This window comes from Centroberyx gerrardi, chromosome 19 (genome assembly GCF_048128805.1).
Source record: "Centroberyx gerrardi isolate f3 chromosome 19, fCenGer3.hap1.cur.20231027, whole genome shotgun sequence".
NCBI lineage: Eukaryota > Metazoa > Chordata > Actinopteri > Beryciformes > Berycidae > Centroberyx > Centroberyx gerrardi.
Genome location: NC_136015.1, coordinates 5697712 through 5715863, shown reverse-complemented (window position 1 = coordinate 5715863; position 18152 = coordinate 5697712). Strand labels below are relative to the sequence as shown.

Sequence of the window (18152 nt, the reverse complement as noted above, 5' to 3'; positions counted from 1 at the left end):
GAAGAAGACAAATGCGCTACCTTTGTGGAGGCTCTTTAATAGATTCTGGAGGTTTGGGAGAGGTGTAATTGGTCCACGAGGGACATAAAGCAAACATCTTTCAACTGGTTAACACAATGGTCCGGTCATCAGGATTCAGGGAAGGAACTCTCCAATTTTAGGTTCCAGGGGACAAATAAGAAAAGCCACGTCTTTTCAGAGCAGGGCTGAGCTGCCCGGTCCCTGCCACAGGCGAGGCGCTTAATAAGCCACACGGAGCAGAAAGGAAGTGACACATTTAGAGAAAGTAGTGTGAAACGAGCGGCTTTTGAAGCGAAGGTGAACAAAGGCTGCAATTATACCGCCTCCTCAAAGCTGTTTACTGCTAAAGCCCGTGCCTGGGAGAGAGAGAGAGTGACTAGAGGCACTTCATTAAACGCAGAAGTACAAACACAACAATGACGATTGTTTTCCGTGACAGCTACCTTTATCTTACGATGACATGCATCTTTGAGACTCGGCTTTAATGGACGCCTTCTGTGTGGGCTTGGAATAAAGCGCAACAACAGGAACATTTTCAACCATAAACAGCATTCATAAAGGCCATGTAATTCATGTTATCTAACCTATTGGGCAGCTGACTTTAGATCGTGAATATGAACAAATTTGAGTGACAGATGGTTGCTGGCATGAACACAAAACATAAACATGAAACTATCTTGAGAAAATTGAAAGAGGCGACTGAGCTGTAACTGTTTGTTTTTTTCAAAATGGATGTATAGCGTTTTTTTGGAATGAAATCCTTCCAATCTCTCCCGGAGCTAGGGAACAACACTGCCAAGACTGTAATCTGTGGGATGTGATGGAGAGGCGAGAGGCTCTTTTCTGCAGCCTCCGGTTTTTATTCCTAGAATAGAATCTGGGTTCTTTTTTCCGTCTCGATTTGTCAGACGTGTTCGCGTTCGCAAATCTACATAGACACGCCAAAGACGAAAAGATGCAAATTTTGTTTTAGGGTGGATTTCTACTACAAGTTACTTTATGTCTGCCTGGTTTTGGAGTATGCAAACTACTACCAGCGAGGAGGCAACAAATGCACAAACGTGGTCATCCACCGCTCTCCACACACACTCATCAACACTCCTCCTCCACACAATCACTACTGGTATTTCAGATGGTGCCTCGCGCTGTTCTCCCCCCCCCTCAGTGACGATAAAGTAGATCGTTCTCTCGACTGGTTGATTACCAGTAGATCCCCAGCGACAGGTCAGAGCGGTTACTGATGCTGCACTGAGGGTGCTGTGAAGGGTAATTGATGCAAAACGGTATCAGTTGGCAGGAAAATAAAAAAAAAAAGGCCGTGGTGCTGACACATTATATCCCAGCAAGACAGAAAGGCCTGGCTGGATTTTTTGAGATAATTACTGATTCAGTGATACAATATCACACTCCCAAATCTTCACTCAAGAGGGAATTGCATCACCCTTGTTATCTCCTTATATATTTTACAGGAACCATGCGAGTGAGGAAAAAAATAACAGTTTAGCTGCCCTCTATACCCCTTATTAAGTTTGAAAAAAAAAAAAAAAAAAAAATCGCCCACTGCTCATTTCCCCCGTCCGTCCCAAGCGTCATACCAAAAACAAACAAAACAAAGAATCTGACCGGCAGCACATATTGCTTCAGCCCTCCAAACTGAGGCGACTATCATCTTTAAAAAGAAAAGTTCTTGATTCATACTGACGCGTCCAAGTTCATAAATATAGCTGGACTTCAAAGCTCTTCGCGTCTTGCTCTTTTTTAAGTCCCCTTGACGTTTTTGGTGTGGGGCCTGTGCGCCAGGCTGGCGTAGTAGGCGCACTGGGAGGGGTCGCATTGGCCGGGAGGGCCCGGGGGCCCCGGCTGACCGTGGGGGCCCGGGTTCCCTGGCTCTCCCTGGACTCCGGCTTGTCCCGGGCTGCCGTCTTTACCGTAGCCGGGCAGACCGGCTGGACCTGCGGGACACACGGGAGCGGTTTAAGATGAAGGCAAGTGAGGAAGCCAGTGAGAATGAACACGGCAGTAAGAGACGGGGCGTTACCTATAGGACCGGTGGGGCCTTGCTCTCCTCTGTCGCCGACACCAGTTTCTCCCTTTTCTCCTCTTCCTCCTCTCTCACCTGGAAGGAACAGAAAAAGTATGCATAATTAAGTATTAATGACAGTCACCAACACTGCTGCATGTCATCAACCAACGTATTTATTAATCATCAACCTTGAACAACCCTGAGCTATATAAATATGTTGCAGTTGGTTCATATAAAAACGATTTACCCATGTCTCAATAGGATGAAATGATAACTCAAAAAAAACAAAAAAACAATAACACTACTATGATCCTTTGTCCTACCTTTAGGGCCCATGGGTCCCCTGAGTCCTTCTCCTCCGTTCTGTCCGGGCATACCGGGCTCTCCGGGGAGGCCAGGTCGCCCAGCACTGCCGTCTTTACCTGGAGGACCAGGAGGTCCCGGACGGCCTGCTGTGCTCTTCACATGGGCTGGCTGGATCTGAGCCATGAGGTATGCCATTTTGGCTGCACACACACACACACACACACACACACACACACACACACACAAAAACTGACTTAAACTTCAAACAACTCTATTGAAATCAGTCAAATTGGCCCAAATGAGCTGAATATCTCAATCAGTCAGAAGAACTGCAGCCTCACCATCTAATTGTTTCGCCAGCTCCTCCTGGATGAGCCGTCGCATCTGTTCCAGTGATACTGACTCTCCCTGCAGTAATGGAGATGCAAATGTTTCATTCAATTATTAAAACCTAAATCACAATCGACCGTGCGTATCAACGTTGTTTCAGAATGTGATTAAATGCAACGTCATAGTCATGTTTTCACCCTTGGGCCTGGGAGACCGGGGTTTCCGGAGGACCCCTGCGGCCCGCTGGGTCCCACTTCTCCCGGCGGTCCCGACATGCCCATCATCCCCGTGTGACCCTTTCTGCCCGGCGGCCCGGGGTTTCCGGGCATACCTGGATCTCCCGTAGGGCCTTTGTCTCCCTTCACACCTGGGTCGCCCTTGATTAGATGACAGCGTTTGTAAATCGTTGGGCTTGCGGCAGCTTCAAAGTGACTGTGATGGATTGTGGGACAGTGAGGGAAGCCGTAAGGGAAGTGCGGCGTCTTCCCTGTGTACTCACCCTGTCTCCTTTGATTCCACGGTCACCCACTCTGCCTGGCATCCCCTACAACACAGACCAAACACTGGCTGTGAGCGAGAAATCCACTTAAATACATGGCTTCTTCGCTCAACGATGCTTATGGGAAGTGCTTACCTGTTTTCCCTCGGGGCCAATTGGACCAGGTGGACCCTGGATATAGAGATACAGGTTAACATTACCTCCAGCTGCTCATATTGGCACTATGTTTGTGCTGTTAACATTTTAATCAAAAGAAGAAAAATCTACCACTTACTGCAGGGCCTTTGGGCCCGCTAAAGCCTGGTAATCCCGGGTTGCCGGCCTCTCCCTTGGCTCCCATCAGGCCCTGTGATACAGCAGAGACACGGCTGTCGGTCACATGGCGCGCACGTGGCGTACTGTACTTGAATTCTCAAAGCCGTGCTCATTACCGAGGATTCGGCGAGATTAACATTTAGCCGGAGTTCTTATCGACATGCGGAGTCGCCCCCCCGGGTAAAAAAAATCTCATAAAAGAATCTTGCGGCGGGACGTGCCAGCTGTAACAGATTAATATTCATATTTACAAGCGACACGTGGGTCGGGTGACAAGCTGGTTGTGCCACCCGCAAAGTGCAGGAATTTCCTAATGTTCACGGGAATTGAGCGACGCTTCGCTGCACATGTATGCTGCCGTTTCAACTTAGGAGTCACTATCCTGCTTATCCTCGGATACTATTTTCTATCCTCTCTCCACCCGCTCCTCCCTCCTTTCTCTCTGTGGTGGATTTTGCCACTTGACATCTGACAACATCTGAGGCTCCTTCTCCTAATTATCTTCACCCTCCATCCACATTCACTCTCTGCCTCTGAATCTGGTTTCACATCTCCTGAATATTGTTTCTGTGAGCAGGAACTGTCTCCTGAACCCTTCTCCCTCCTCCCCCCTCCCTCCTCCCCTCTCCCTCCTGTCTCCAGGCTGTTGTTGGTGATCTGCTCCCTCTGCTGACTGCTATCATCATCTCCTCTCTGATATCCCGCCGCAGATCATCTGCCCTCAAGTTAGCTACAGTTACTCCTCTTCCCAGGAAACCAGCCCTCTGCCTGCAGACCAGTATACCGCTCCTTCTGTTCCTTTCCAAAAAACTCACAGGTATAACTCAGTTGTGTGTTTGCTCATTTTAACAGTTAAACACAATAAATACTGCAAAGCAAGTGGGCAAAAAAAAATATCAGCCAAAATAACATTAACCAAGTTTCATCAACCAAATTCCTGGGAATCATGAAACCGTGACGTTCTGCTCATGAATTTACATGTCTTAACAATTTGAAATAAAGGCCTGTAATGTTATTTTTTCCTCAATAACGCACACATTTCTCTGTCTTCATCCATCGCTCTTTCTCCATTTGAACACATACACACAAACACACACTCACAAACCCTATGACATCCCTATCTGCTATTTCCTTTACATGTTTTTTATGCATTTTATTTTTTCTGCACCATTCTCCTCCATATTGACTTTTGATGCCATTTGGGGCACTGTCTAGATAGACTGCACTTTCTAGATATGAACTTTCTTTTTTGGGGTGACATGCTTTTAGAACCCCCACAGAGATTTTTTGTCTCATCTACACAGTGTGTATCTCTTCTCTCTTTTTCCAAAGTATTATTTATGTCATTTAAAATTGACAGTGATCACCTCATCTCGCTTGTTCTCCATTCACAAGTATCCTGCCTATGCATTTTGACAAGTATGTTACTACTGAAGCTGTTTGATTTGTGTGTGCTCCCTGGCTGGATCTGTTGGCTGGATGAAAGTTCGTTTCCGTTTCCATAGTTGATTGGAGAAGCGTCACATTTACTCTGTCATCACATCCCATAAGTTCTGTCATTGCTACTTTTTAACCAGTTCCTATGAACTCTTCTTTTCCTTCCTCACACGCTCAGCTTGAGTTGCACATCATGGCTTGTCTGGCTGACGTCTCCGAGTCAAGTTGAGCCTTGATAAGCCTGAGCTGCTCTTCTTCGCTGGTACATCTTGCCCTGTGTAAGACCTCCCTGTCTCCACTGACAACACCACAGTCACTCCTAGCCAGAAAACCTCTCTGCTCAGGTATTTGTCCAAGCTTTCGTCATCTCTCGTCTGGACTGCTGCCACTCCCTCCTGGCTGGGTTTGCGAAGCGCATTCTTATGCCTACAACTCATCCTCATCTTCAAACTCTCTCAAGTCACCCTACTCGTATCAATTTCAGAACTACAGCTCCATACCTCCAGGCCGCGGTCCAGCCCTCCCCTCCAGCCTGTTCTCTGATACTACTGCAGCAGCCTGAACAACTCTTTTCCGTCCTCGCTCACCCCTGGGCGATGTGACCTTGCCACCCCAGTCACTCCGATATTCCATTGTAACCTGAAAGCTCGCCTCTTCAATAAATACTTCACGTCCTGCTCTCACCTTGAATCACATCCCCCTCTACCATATGTGCCTGCTCTACTCGCTCTGAAAATGTTCCTGTCTTGTTTTTGTTTTTGTTTTTTTAAAAGTGTTTCTACTTTTTTCCCCCTTGCCTCTTATTTATTCACCTAGTACTTCTCTACCAAACATGATCATTCCTTGGAGCAAAGAAATACTTGTCATATTTATTATCAGCGTGCTGTGGTTCTGACCTTTGCAGTCCTTTCTATTGTTTGGTTGCCATGTTAGTGGTTCTACTATCGCACTGGATAAGACTGTCAGCTACACGGCTAAACTGCAAATGTAAATTCTGTATGCATTAGAAACAGTGCATAACTCACTGGGCTTCCAGAGGTGCCTGGTTTTCCTGATGGCCCTGGTTCACCTGGTTTGCCCTGAGAGGGAGAGAGAGAGAGAGAGAGAGAGAGAGAGAGAGAGAGAGAGAGAGATGCCCTCATGTACACGGAATGAGAGAATAGATGGGGAAGGACAGGGAGAGAAATTCAATAGGACATGAGTGTCACTTTATGTCCATGTCTATCTGTCTGCTTGACATTGCACTGTGTCTGTCTCCTATTTTGTAATAAGCGTCAGGCTGAGGTCTGTCAGTGATTGGAAATGACTCACCGACTCCCCTCTTGGACCGCTAAGTCCCTCTGGACCAGGAGGTCCCATAGTGCCCTACAAAAACAAATGCAACACCAGACATCGTTATCACATCTTTTACATGTTGATCATTGCAAAACACACTGTGTCTGTGGTTGAACGTACTTCCTTCCCAGGTTTGCCCTCACGCCCAGGCAATCCAGGCTTTCCATCTTCTCCCTGTTTGGCACATGAGGGAGAAAAACGGGACAAAAGGGGAGAAACAACATCAATAAACTTCAAAGATGTCTGATAAATTCATATCTAACTTGGGCTGTTTAGATGTAAGTCACAGAGTCAACAGCTGTGGTGAGCAACAAATCATTTGCCACCACAGTGGCATGGTCCTCAAGACAAAAGCAAGACTCTTCACTCCTCTACTCACTATGAAACTTTATGGTGTGGTAGAAGCCATTTTCTTTATTGAGCAGTATGTAATTAAACAAAGTAAAAGCTGCATTATTGTAAAAATGTAACTATAAATCTTCACACCTTAGTTGCAATTTTAATCTTTTCAAAACCCTCTTCATATGCAAATGAGTTTCTGTGATGTCACTCGACTAGAAAACTTACTTCTGGGTTCTTTCTTTGTCCATTAGTTTACATGGACTGCTGCGATACAGGAATGTATATAGTGATATATATAGCTAAATCTTTTCATGACTGTAAGAAAACACAAACTCTGGCATTTTATAATATAGCATATTGGTGTATAAGCAGTGCTTCTGTGTATAATATACGGTATATAGTTATGTTCACTAATGGTTCAGTTGCTAACATTAGCTCTCTGGCCAAGTAGCCAACTGTATTGAAATGAAGGCAGCTGATCTGCTGGACTTGTTATTGCATAAATCAAACTGACTTCATGAAGAATAGTGAATATAATTTCAGTGTGATTGACATTCAGTGGCACTAATTCTAAGCAGAACTGGGCGATTGTCTGTCTGGGGGAGATTTTGCGAAGAAAGGCTTCACAGTGACTCTAATAAGTTGTCTGCTGTCAGGGTGGCGGAGCGGGCTGCGGGGCTGAGAGGCTGCCTGGCTCATTGTGGCTCAGTCGGAGCCGTCTGTAATGAGCCGTGCTATTGGTCACGGCGCTGTGGCAGAAACCTTTCCTGGGGGTGTGTGCTGAACGAGAGACAAAGCAGCAGGTGCGGCGGTTCTCGTGGAGTAGGTGTGTGGAGAAAAAAGTGCAAGTGTCAGACGTTTCGTGGCGGGGCGGTTTCATCCTGACATCGCAATGCGGCGTGTCAAACGCTGAGTAGGCCTGTGTGCTATTTCCTGCACTCCTGGATTGAATAATTAGTTCCAGGTATGGCTGTTTAGGGCAGGGGGGGTATCTTTAGAAATGCATAATCGGATGCTTTTCATGGGTGAAAAGCATCAGATGAGTGAACGTTTATTGTTTTTCCAAAGTTGTATTTAGAATAAGTAGGTAATTTTCAAATCCAAGAATGTCGATGCTTGTGCCCTTGTGGAGAACGTTCTTAAATTGTGATCAAGAATAAGAACAGAGAACATCTTTACAGTTTGAGATGACTGTGTGCTTGGTGCCACAGTCAATTAAGACACACAGTTGTTCTTTTTCCCAACTGTTTCTTCCAGCTCTGTACTACAGACTGTAGTGCTGTTTGGACGTGATGTGTCATTCTTTCACTGAATCTTGGCTTTCTGTTCATTTCCATCAGCCAAGTCACCACCCCATTCATCCTCGGCTAGCAAGTAAACTTCCAGGATCTTTATCCGTCATCTGTCCTTAGCGTTCTTTACTTTGGAATTGTACTTCGGCTGTTAAGATATTATGGTGTCATGGAGGACACAAGAATGCATAAAAAAACGCATACTGACAGACAAAATGTCTTCTCTGAAACAGGCCAATCACAACACGGTTTGGTTGTTACATAGAAAGCTGACTTTACTGGAGTTATCCAATCATATTGTATTTGGGGTAGGGGGAGGAGGCAGAGCATATAGTGGTGCCAGCCAATCAGAGCAGTGGCTCTTTCTGATTGCTAGAAACGCCCCCAAAATGGCCTGTAACACTAGGGAATAAATTACTAAAAATATTTCTAAATTATTTTCACTTCACAGGTGTCACAGGTGTACTCAAATAGCTTCCCCTTAAAACACTGACCTTAGATCCTTGGGATCCAGGTTCTCCTCTGTGGCCCTTAAAGCCCTGTATGGAAAGATAAAAAGCAGTAAATCACCCTCAATCATTTGCACTGGCAACTTCCTATCAAATCAGTTTAGCCGTGGCTACGTACAGGCAGTCCTCTGAGCCCAGGGTTGCCTGGCGGTCCAGGTTCTCCCTGCTTGCCCTGAAATCACAAGAGAGATAGGAATGCTGTGTATCATGTCAATGCACATAATACTGTCCCATCCATCTAAAAACAGACAGTGCTAGATTGTGGTCAAGCATTATGAATTCTCTTTGTATCACTGACAAGGCAAGACATCATCATCTACTTACGGGTTCTCCCGTTTCACCTGGTCGGCCATCTTTTCCCATTTTCCCAGACTGACCCTGGGAAATGGAATTTATCACTTAGCATCTGCAGTAGAATAGACCTACAGTAGTACTTCTCCACCCAAGTCAATTCAAAATGATTACAGTGCTGCAGGAACCGTATCTATTTTCATAATACTGTGCATCAAATCAATTGTTCTTACCATCAAGCCAGGAAGACCCGGTGGTCCCTGGATTCCTTTGAGACCCTCTTTGCCCTAGTAAAAACAGACAAACAAACACAAACAGGTCACCATCGCCAGAGAAAAAGAAATGATTAATGGCCACTATTACCACTCGGGCTGGGTGACCTACATGCTGGAGGGAGGAGGTTTGTACAATAATGACACATGGGTAATAAGTTCTCTAAGGGTAAAGTACATGGAGTGTAGCCTGACCTTTTCTCCAGGGGCTCCTGGGGGACCGACGGGGCCAGGCTGTCCATCGTTACCCTGAAGAGGGAAAAAAGGGTGTTGGTGGGGGTCAACTGTATTCAAGTATCATTTAATTTCAAGAGCATATATACTGTAAAGAATAGAGAAAATGTGCATGGGTACTACACAGAATAAGTCTGAAATAGGAACTTACAGCTGCACCCATTAGGCCGGGAGATCCTGGGTGGCCGGGGGGTCCCGGGTGTCCCTGTCAACACACAAAAAAGGGATGAAATGATGACATTATGTGGCTCAGTATTATCATGTACTTACAACATTAAAATATACTTAATCGTTGAAAGAGTTTCTTGAGAGAGAGAGAGTAAAAGGAGCAAAAGCACAAGGAAAATGTAAGACTAGTGAGTCATAAATAACAGTCATACCTTGTCTCCTTTGTCTCCAGGGGCTCCAGCAGGTCCTCGATCGCCTTTTACACCCTACAAAAGAAAAAAAAGAATAAAGCTTATGTAGAGAGTTTCATTCCAAGATGAGATAACAACCATTAGAAAGATTTTACCTTGTCTGTCACAACATGAAAATTAAACTTCAAAAATCTTCAGAATATTGTGAAGGAAGAGGGAAAGAAAAAAAGGATTTTGATGTACAGTAGCCACTAATTGGCGTTGCGGTCTTGGGAGCAGTTAAGTGCGCGGCGTGGGACTTGCCTTGCCTCCGTCGGCTCCAGAGGGCCCCGGAGGTCCGGCCGCTCCCGGCTGGCCCTGTAATGACACAGCGGCCCATCAGTCTCTGTCCAGGCAAGACAATCAAGAGCAGCGTCACCGGGTCCTAATCGTTCAGTGCTGCCCCCGGAGGAGGCCGGCCTAATGATGCACACACAGCCTCTCCGTCCATCACACCCACTGACTGATGAGAGCGCTGCTGCAGCTACTGGCTCACACCTCACTTAGGTACTAACCCAATATTCGAGACGCATACTTTATAGTACTACTTTAAAGTTATCATAGGAGACTTTACATTGCAGGAGATGTGATGCTATCAACCAATGATAAGGGAATATTAATGACTTTGTCGTACTTGGTAGCCATCTTGACCGTTTTTCCCGGCTGGTCCAGGGTGTCCTTTGTCCCCTGGGGCTCCTGGGAGACCGGGTGGTCCGGTTGGGCCGGCGGGGCAGTCTGAGCACACATCCTAAAAGATGGCAGCAAAAAAAGAAAAAGAAAAAAAAAATGATATTGGTGATAAGGTAATCGGTCTCAGGATCTCAACATCTGTAATTTTTTCATTGAAGTGGAAGGAGTGGAGGAGTTCCTTACCTTGAGATTGAGCTGGGAGAGGTCTGCTGCCTTTCCCTGGGAAATAATGGATGAATGAATGAATGAATAAATGAATGAATAAGCGAGACAGAGAGAGAGAGAGAGAGAGAGAGAGATTAGGGGTTGCTTTTTCAGTAACTCAATGCCATGGTTAGGGGTTCGATTCCCTCTGGGGCCACCCATGCTAAAAATGTAGTGTATCCAAAAAAAAAAAATAAAAATAAATAAATAACAAAACAGACAAAGTACAAAAGTACAAAAGACAAAAAGCCTAGCAGTTGGCAGAAGGCAATAGAAAACACAATAACAACAGTAATCTTGAAAGAGACAGTGAAATAGCACAAGCTGGACCGAGTCACAAAAGGTCTTGGAGACAGCAAATAGCATAACAAGTAACACCATCGACAAAAAGGACACCACAAGTTGCATGTGAAATGTCTGTGATGGAGTCATGTGATTAACAGCATCCACTAAATGGCATATGATATGATAGAGGTGTGAGTGTTGATGTATACTTTATGGAGCCAATTGGTCTCTTTTGCACTATACAGTATCTCAGGTCTTGTTTAGTCACTGTAGCGAGTGTGTAATTCGTCTAGTTTAGATATATGTCTCTGCATCAATTACACAAATTACTGTTTATTATTTATTGAGCTTGGAGAAAAAAGTAATTAGACTTTCTCCATCATACTGTAACAGAACCTTCGCTATACCATATAGCAGCACAGATAGATGTTTATTTCCCAGCCCATGTCACTACTTACAGGCTCTCCTTGTGATCCCTTCTCTCCTGGCCTTCCTGGCAAGCCCTGCATTTGGGACAAAAGCAAGGTGTGAAATTTTGTGTCTATTATTCGCCGATAAAGTTTCGTTATTTAACAGAACTTGTGTTTGTAACCTTAAGTGATATTCTGAGAAAGGCACGGAAAGTTGAAACTGACCAAATTAGAGATGTATGACAAATGTAGCTGAGGAGAGTGATTCAAGTGTTAAAATAATATTTATTCGGGGACTTACATTGTGTCCAGCAGGGCCTTGAGGACCAGCGACTCCCGGTGGGCCCCTCATGCCCTAAAACCCAAGTGAAGACATATTAGAGAGATATATGACAGACATATAGAGGTGTTAAATGTTTATCTTCAGGAGAAATGTTTACCGCAGGTCCTGGTTCCCCGTTATTCCCCGCAGGTCCCTGTGAAAGACAAACACTGTAAATTTAGACGCACGAAGAGCAATACCAAGATAATTTAACACTCTTGGGCGTTCGTGTTCATACCAGAGGTCCCACTTTGCCTTCTCCTGGCGAACCCCTGTTCCCTGGCAACCCCTGTTGGCCTTGTGACCCTGGCTGGCCCTGGGAAGAAAAAAAAGAGAAAAAGTTTACTTCACCATCCTGGGCCTTAGATAATGTCAGCTCAGTCATAATGTTTGGCTAAGAGTCTTGCTGTTACTGTCACATTCTGCGGTGGCCGCTGATCCCAGAAATACCACTCTGTTTTTAATCTGTAATGAAAAAAATCCAATCTGCAGTTGACATTTTGGTACTCAGAAGAGAGAACGTATAGGTGATGAGGGTGAGAGATTTAACACCATAAATCCAGCAAATGCCCCTGTCCAGCCTCTCCCATCCTATGCCCTCAATATCAAGCTCTTCACAGCAAAGAGCTGGTTATAATCAGTGTGATGGTCACAGTGCGGTGGACATAGAAATTGCTTTTGCTGCTTTCAACAAAAATGAATTGTTTTTTTCATCCGTGCCAGAAAAAAAAGTGTTTTTCTCACCGACAAGAGCACCTGTGCATGATAAAAAAAAAGAACACCTTGGGCAGCCTACAAAAGCTTACATACACACACACACACATACACCTACACACATACTTTCTCGCAAACTTCTAAAATTATATTACCTTTGGCCCTGGAGGTCCTTGAATTCCCTGTAGTCCAGGTTCTCCCTGTAATATTACAAATGACATCAATCAAATCGCCTGGCATTCAAACACCGGAATTAAGCCTCTTTGGAATAAATCAATTAGACTTGAAAGTTTGTATGAGTTGCTATTCTTCGTTCACATAATGGTAGCGAAGCCTCGGGGCCGCACCTGGCAGCAGTAAAAAAAAAAACACACACAACTGCTGCGAGTCCAATCTGTTGTACTCGTGTGTTGGTTTAATGTGATATGTCTTAATAAAGTTTTTCCTGTTTGTTCCTGCCCCGTCAGCAGGTTGACCACATGTCTGGGGTGAAAAATGATGAAGGGACGTGTTGAGCTGCGGCGCCGAAATGTGCCGACTCAGGTAAAATCCTTGGCATGGCTGCACTTTGGCTCACAGTGTTCCCATAGAGTCAGTCGTATGGCGATGCGGTTCAACATGCATTAACAGGGAGGTGGATGAATAGAGGGATACAATGCAGAAAACAAGAGACACACTTTAGGGTCCCATATCTTGATATTAAGTCCAGTGATGTAATGGTAAATAAAAAGGATGGTTAAATTGGTGGGAAAACACCCACCAATATCAACAGAAATCAATCATATTTTCGGAAAAGCATCAATTTCTGCTATTTTTCCTTTAAAAAACCCTATTCTCATATAGTTTACATCAGTTTGATACAACTTACTATGATGTACATTATGAGTTTAGGTCATAAAGATTTATGCCAGCCTAAAAAGTTGGGCAAACACTATTCTGCAAGTCTGGAATATGACAAAAATATACTGAGATAGACTGTGATAGGAAAAAAAATCTGTGTCTTACACTTTGTCCGTCTTTCCCCTTCCCTGGCGGTCCAGGGGGTCCAGTCAAACCAGGCTCTCCGGATGGGCCCGGGGGACCCGCTTGGCCCGCTTTACCTGAATCGCCCTAAAGCAAATGGCAGTGATAATGTTACAACTGGTACATCAGCAGGTGCCGGAGAAACTCATTCATGCGAAAGTCTGCTGATCAGAATTCTAAATAGTGTGCGGCTTCTACTGTGCATGCTAAATTTTAGGCTAGTCACTTCGCCCTATGTTATCTTTAATACTTTTTGTGAACATGTGATGGGAAATGCACACCAATGAAATACACACACTGGCTCGTTACATCAGGTCCAGTGTGTTGGTAAGCTGTCTTCAGCCTCTCTATCTTAATTCAGGTGAATTTAAAGTAATGGATACTGGGGGAATGGCCAGGAACAGACCTGATTTAACATATTACGCATTCACAAAATGTCCCTACCTTGTGAAAAAGTAAAAGAAAAAAAAAAAGGAAAAAGGAAAATCACAAAGGGATGAGATGGAATAGCACGTGTTCTGAAATGCTATTCTGAAACTGCTACCCACTGCCGTAGGACTGACATGAATTCAAAGACGTTCTCTGCTGAAACAATAATGGAGGACATGCAAGGTCGCTCACTTCCACGTCTTATTTTCTCTCTCACTCAGCGCTGCCAAAAACCATACGGAACATAGTCGGAAAACTTTTAAATCCGCATTTAGCCAAACATACCCGTAAGTAAAAAAAAACAAAAAAACAAGTAACTGACCTTGTCTCCTCTCTGTCCAGCTGGACCAGGAGGCCCAATGATTCCAGGGATGCCCTATATAAGACAGGGAGACTTTAGTTCACAAAGGAGTTGCAATAATGTTAGTTACGTACTGAAATTATTTGTTCCCTTACAAAAAAGTCACATGTGAAAACCCACATGTGAATTCAAACACATGTGCTTTTTGATTTTTATATATAAACGTGAAATTTTCCATTTCCCATGTGAAAATGAGATTTTCACCTGTGAGTTGTCTCTTTGGAAGGTTTCACATGTGAAACAAATATTGTCATGGCAAGTGAAGATGTGAAAAAAAAGTTCACGTGGAAAAAAAACACTTTTCACCTATAAATTGAAATCTGAAGTAAAAACTGTCATGTGATGTCAGAATACAACGAAAATAATTGTTCACATATGAAAACCGACGTGTCCAAAAAGCACACATGCTTTGAATTCACATGTGGGGTTTCACATGTGACTTTTTTACTGTATTACTCAGTACTCTCCATATTCCAGAGCTGCTCTGCTTGAGATACTTCATAGACATCATGCTTGTACAGTAGATAGTCACATGACATACATGCAGCCATGATCATCTTTCTACACAAAAGACCTACCACATTGCCCGGTAATCCGCGAGGACCTTGAGGACCGGTTAATCCAGGTGGGCCCTGGGAGAAACACACCAGTCATTACAGTACAGTACATCCTGCCATTTGGTGTTCAAAGGTGACACAAATAAAATCGGTTAACTCACAGGGTCTCCAACACGTCCCGTCTCTCCTGTAGGTCCAGTGTCACCTTTTGGACCCTGGTTGGAACAGAAAAACAAAGGCAAATCAGAAATAATCCATTTAAAATTGCTGTACAGGACATAAACTTATAGTATTGTGCCTGAGAAGTGAAGGATCAGTAGTGTCTCACCTGTGGTCCAGGCAGTCCCTTAAAGCCTTGTTCACCAGGTAATCCTCTTTGACCCTTCAGAGAACACACACAAGTTAGTTATAGTGTAAGAAACTGTCAGTAAGTTAGTTCTGTAGTGTAGACCTGTATGTCAAGATCTATTCTGAGATCTATTGTTGGCATATTCTTGTCACAGTTATTATTTTATTCTGAAATTTCTGTCTAGTGCTGGAAGTACTGTCAAAAGGATTTTTTTATTTTCAAAATAATAGCAGTAATTAGGTGGTGAGATCATTCCAAATGACGAAGATAGAAAACTAATGAAGGTTGTACATAATAACAATATCCATGTATGAATAATTGATGTGATGGTCTGTGACAAAATAATTAACAGAGCGCCCATTAACTCCATAGGGTGCTTTTAGACACTCACAGGCAGAGAGAAGGAAATTGCAAAGGAAAGTCATCAGCTACGGCGACAATGCATTTGGCAAGATTTCCAAGTGTGTGTGTGTGTGTGTGTAGTGATAGCTAATATTAGTGGAGACATTTCTGTTGATGCATGTTTGGCTCTTGCTCGTTTGACTATTGCCATACTGAATCTCTACTGACATCTAGTGGATTCCTCTGCATATCACCAAATGTACCCTGAATATTTTACAGGAATGTGAAGCAAAACATACAAGACAGCAACGACAACAAAAACAAAACAAAAAGTTACCATCTCTCCTGGTTTCCCTTGGTCTCCCTTTTCTCCCTTCTCTCCAGGTTTCCCCTAGCGAGGAAAACAAACAATGTAATTACATAATAGATAATAATACAGTATGTTTCAAAAGTAGGTATACGATTTTAATAATATTTACAAAAAACAAAGCATTATAAGTTGAGTCATTTTTAACTTATTTAGTCATTTTAACAAAATGAGAATAGTCCGTACATAATAGCTGTACGTGCAAAAAGGAACATTTTATGAGTGAGTATGCACTAAAAATGTATACCTCCTTTTTAAACTGTACGGTATAAGTCATTGATGAGTCATGTTTCAAGGCCAATCCACTGACTTGGGTAAAAAAAAAAACAGCCCCAAAATAAATAAATAAAAATAAAATCCATGTTTGTATCTTGTCATGACAGAGTTTGGCCTGCTGACTAAAAGAAGTCTACAACTTACGGGTTCACCAGGCTCGGGGATGACATTGGCCACCTATGAGGCAAAAACAGACAGTACATAATCATTTATCATGCCTCCACAGATATTACGTAGAGGCTGTTGCTATGTAAACACAGCGAAGTGAGTTATATGTCTTCCTGTATGTGTGTATATAGGACAGCTACTACTGTACAATATGCTAATTTGCACCGTAGAAATAGACTTTACTCACGTTTCCTGGAATACCAGGCAGTCCCCTGGCTCCCTCTTCACCCTGAGGCAAGAGACAGTGTATTCTCATTGTCTGCATACTAATTACCTTATTACAGCGAATACTGCAGGGTGACCATTACTGTGATAGAGGACAACTCCGTAACTAACGCGCTGTGATACACAACAAGGATTCAGCAATTTTTTCAGTACATGCTCGGCAATTAATTTCACCGTAAAATGTTGTAAAACGCAGAGTTTTCGACAGGGTTTTCCAATGTTTCTTTCTTACCTTGTCGCCCTTTTCACCTTTGGGCCCATTTGGTCCATCTTGTCCTCTTTCTCCCTATGGAGGTGCAGCCAAAATCAAAATTGAACATGGAAATGTATTTCTGCAGTTCATAGACCATATTCTTACATGAACACAGCCAGAGAGAGGCCTTTTTTTTTTTTTTTTTTTTTTTTTTTAATTGGAAGTGCTTGTTTCTCCAGAGCAGTGGTTCTCAAAGTAGGGTTTTGGGCCTCCCAAGGGGTCCTTAAGGGGGTTTCAGGAGGTTTCCCCGCAAAATGAGGATGTTAATTTCACTATAATTTACTTTACGAGAAATTATCCCAATTACAGAATGTATAAGAATAACTATTTAGACCGTTACACAATTCAATACTAAATCCACAACAACAAAAACCTTTCCATATGGGTCCCTGGGACAACATCTTATCAAGTGGGGGTCTGTGGCCCTAATGGGTGTGTTTTGGTGCTTCGGTGACATGAAAACGTTTGAACACCCCTGCTCCGGAGCATCAACAATGATGATAAAGTGCAGCGGTGAGCATATAAAACCAAACCCACCGGAACGCCTCTGTCTCCTCTTGGTCCATCAGCACCTGGCTGTCCAGGTAAACCACCTTCTCCCTGTCACAAATATACACATTATATGATGAAATATGAGATCCTTTTTTCTTAAGAAATACCTAAATTAAATAAAACGCAACAGCTGTGAACTCACTCTCTCCCCTAGAGGTCCTCTTGGTCCCGGAGGTCCGTCCTCGCCCTAAGGAGAAGACACAGTGAAATGTCAAATTTGCATTAGGAAAATACACATGCTCTCTCATATTCTGCATAGATCCATGAACCTTCAGTAGTGTCCAGTGTGTTTCGGGACAAGATTAAGTCGCAGTACCTTAGGTCCAGGCTTGCCAGGAAAACCATCTGTTCCACGCTCTCCTCTAGGCCCCTTCAGACACACAAGAGTTCTATTAGATGTCATACTTTCTAAACCTGTATTTACCAGCCAAGATGAGCAAGAACACACGCTTTCCTAGTAACGGCCAGGGGGAAATACATAGATGGAAGGGTAGGAAGGGCTGTACACATACACACAGGGATGTAGTGGAGGGTAAACCCCTCTAACCTCAGTTTTTTTAACCCACTTTTTCATTTGCAGAAGAGAGTTTAACCACCTTTTTAGGCTGACATGAATATTTACTATGAAAATTAAAAGTACACATCATTGTAAAAGGTGTCAAATGGATGAAAAAGAGCATAAATTAATGCTTTTCTGAAAATATTTCTAATTTTGCTTATATTGGTGGGTGTCTGCTTTGATGATGGAAGAGGTTTACCCACCTTTTATTTACCACTACATCACTGCACACACAGACAAACGTGAGAGTTGCCCAGTGGAATTAATGTCTCACTGTACCCATTATGTTTCTCTAGCATACTTTTCTACTCTTGTATTTCAAAATATATAGCACACTTTAGAAGGTAGCACAGCTATTGTCCATGCAGGCAGGCTTATGAGAGTTACTCAAAGTTATAGTCACTGTGAACATTAATGGCACCTTCAACACCAGTATCAGAATAGTTATTATAAAGGCCATAC

General features: G+C 43.5%; 1 protein-coding gene across 1 annotated transcript in view; it reads right to left on the bottom strand.

The window, feature by feature from the left end:
• Window positions 1-750: 750 nt before the first annotated feature.
• Window positions 751-18152, bottom strand: part of col22a1 (collagen, type XXII, alpha 1) — a 43958-nt gene continuing 26556 nt past the window's right edge. Inside the window, exons 28-65 of the mRNA XM_071913365.2 lie at window positions 17448-17501; window positions 17274-17318; window positions 17117-17179; window positions 16559-16612; window positions 16289-16330; window positions 16078-16110; window positions 15628-15681; window positions 14928-14981; window positions 14761-14814; window positions 14621-14674; window positions 14004-14057; window positions 13235-13339; window positions 12385-12429; window positions 11754-11831; window positions 11634-11669; window positions 11495-11548; window positions 11242-11286; window positions 10478-10513; window positions 10239-10352; window positions 9869-9922; window positions 9587-9640; window positions 9358-9411; window positions 9168-9221; window positions 8934-8987; window positions 8734-8787; window positions 8528-8581; window positions 8395-8439; window positions 6387-6440; window positions 6243-6296; window positions 5957-6010; window positions 3454-3525; window positions 3315-3350; window positions 3180-3224; window positions 2878-3057; window positions 2692-2758; window positions 2368-2550; window positions 2060-2137; window positions 751-1973 (exon numbers count right to left, since the gene is read on the bottom strand). Coding sequence (XP_071769466.2) covers window positions 1780-1973; window positions 2060-2137; window positions 2368-2550; window positions 2692-2758; window positions 2878-3057; window positions 3180-3224; window positions 3315-3350; window positions 3454-3525; window positions 5957-6010; window positions 6243-6296; window positions 6387-6440; window positions 8395-8439; window positions 8528-8581; window positions 8734-8787; window positions 8934-8987; window positions 9168-9221; window positions 9358-9411; window positions 9587-9640; window positions 9869-9922; window positions 10239-10352; window positions 10478-10513; window positions 11242-11286; window positions 11495-11548; window positions 11634-11669; window positions 11754-11831; window positions 12385-12429; window positions 13235-13339; window positions 14004-14057; window positions 14621-14674; window positions 14761-14814; window positions 14928-14981; window positions 15628-15681; window positions 16078-16110; window positions 16289-16330; window positions 16559-16612; window positions 17117-17179; window positions 17274-17318; window positions 17448-17501 — 2514 coding nt within the window. The 3' untranslated portion in view covers window positions 751-1779. The remainder of the gene's footprint in view (window positions 1974-2059; window positions 2138-2367; window positions 2551-2691; window positions 2759-2877; window positions 3058-3179; window positions 3225-3314; window positions 3351-3453; window positions 3526-5956; window positions 6011-6242; window positions 6297-6386; window positions 6441-8394; window positions 8440-8527; window positions 8582-8733; window positions 8788-8933; window positions 8988-9167; window positions 9222-9357; window positions 9412-9586; window positions 9641-9868; window positions 9923-10238; window positions 10353-10477; window positions 10514-11241; window positions 11287-11494; window positions 11549-11633; window positions 11670-11753; window positions 11832-12384; window positions 12430-13234; window positions 13340-14003; window positions 14058-14620; window positions 14675-14760; window positions 14815-14927; window positions 14982-15627; window positions 15682-16077; window positions 16111-16288; window positions 16331-16558; window positions 16613-17116; window positions 17180-17273; window positions 17319-17447; window positions 17502-18152) is intronic.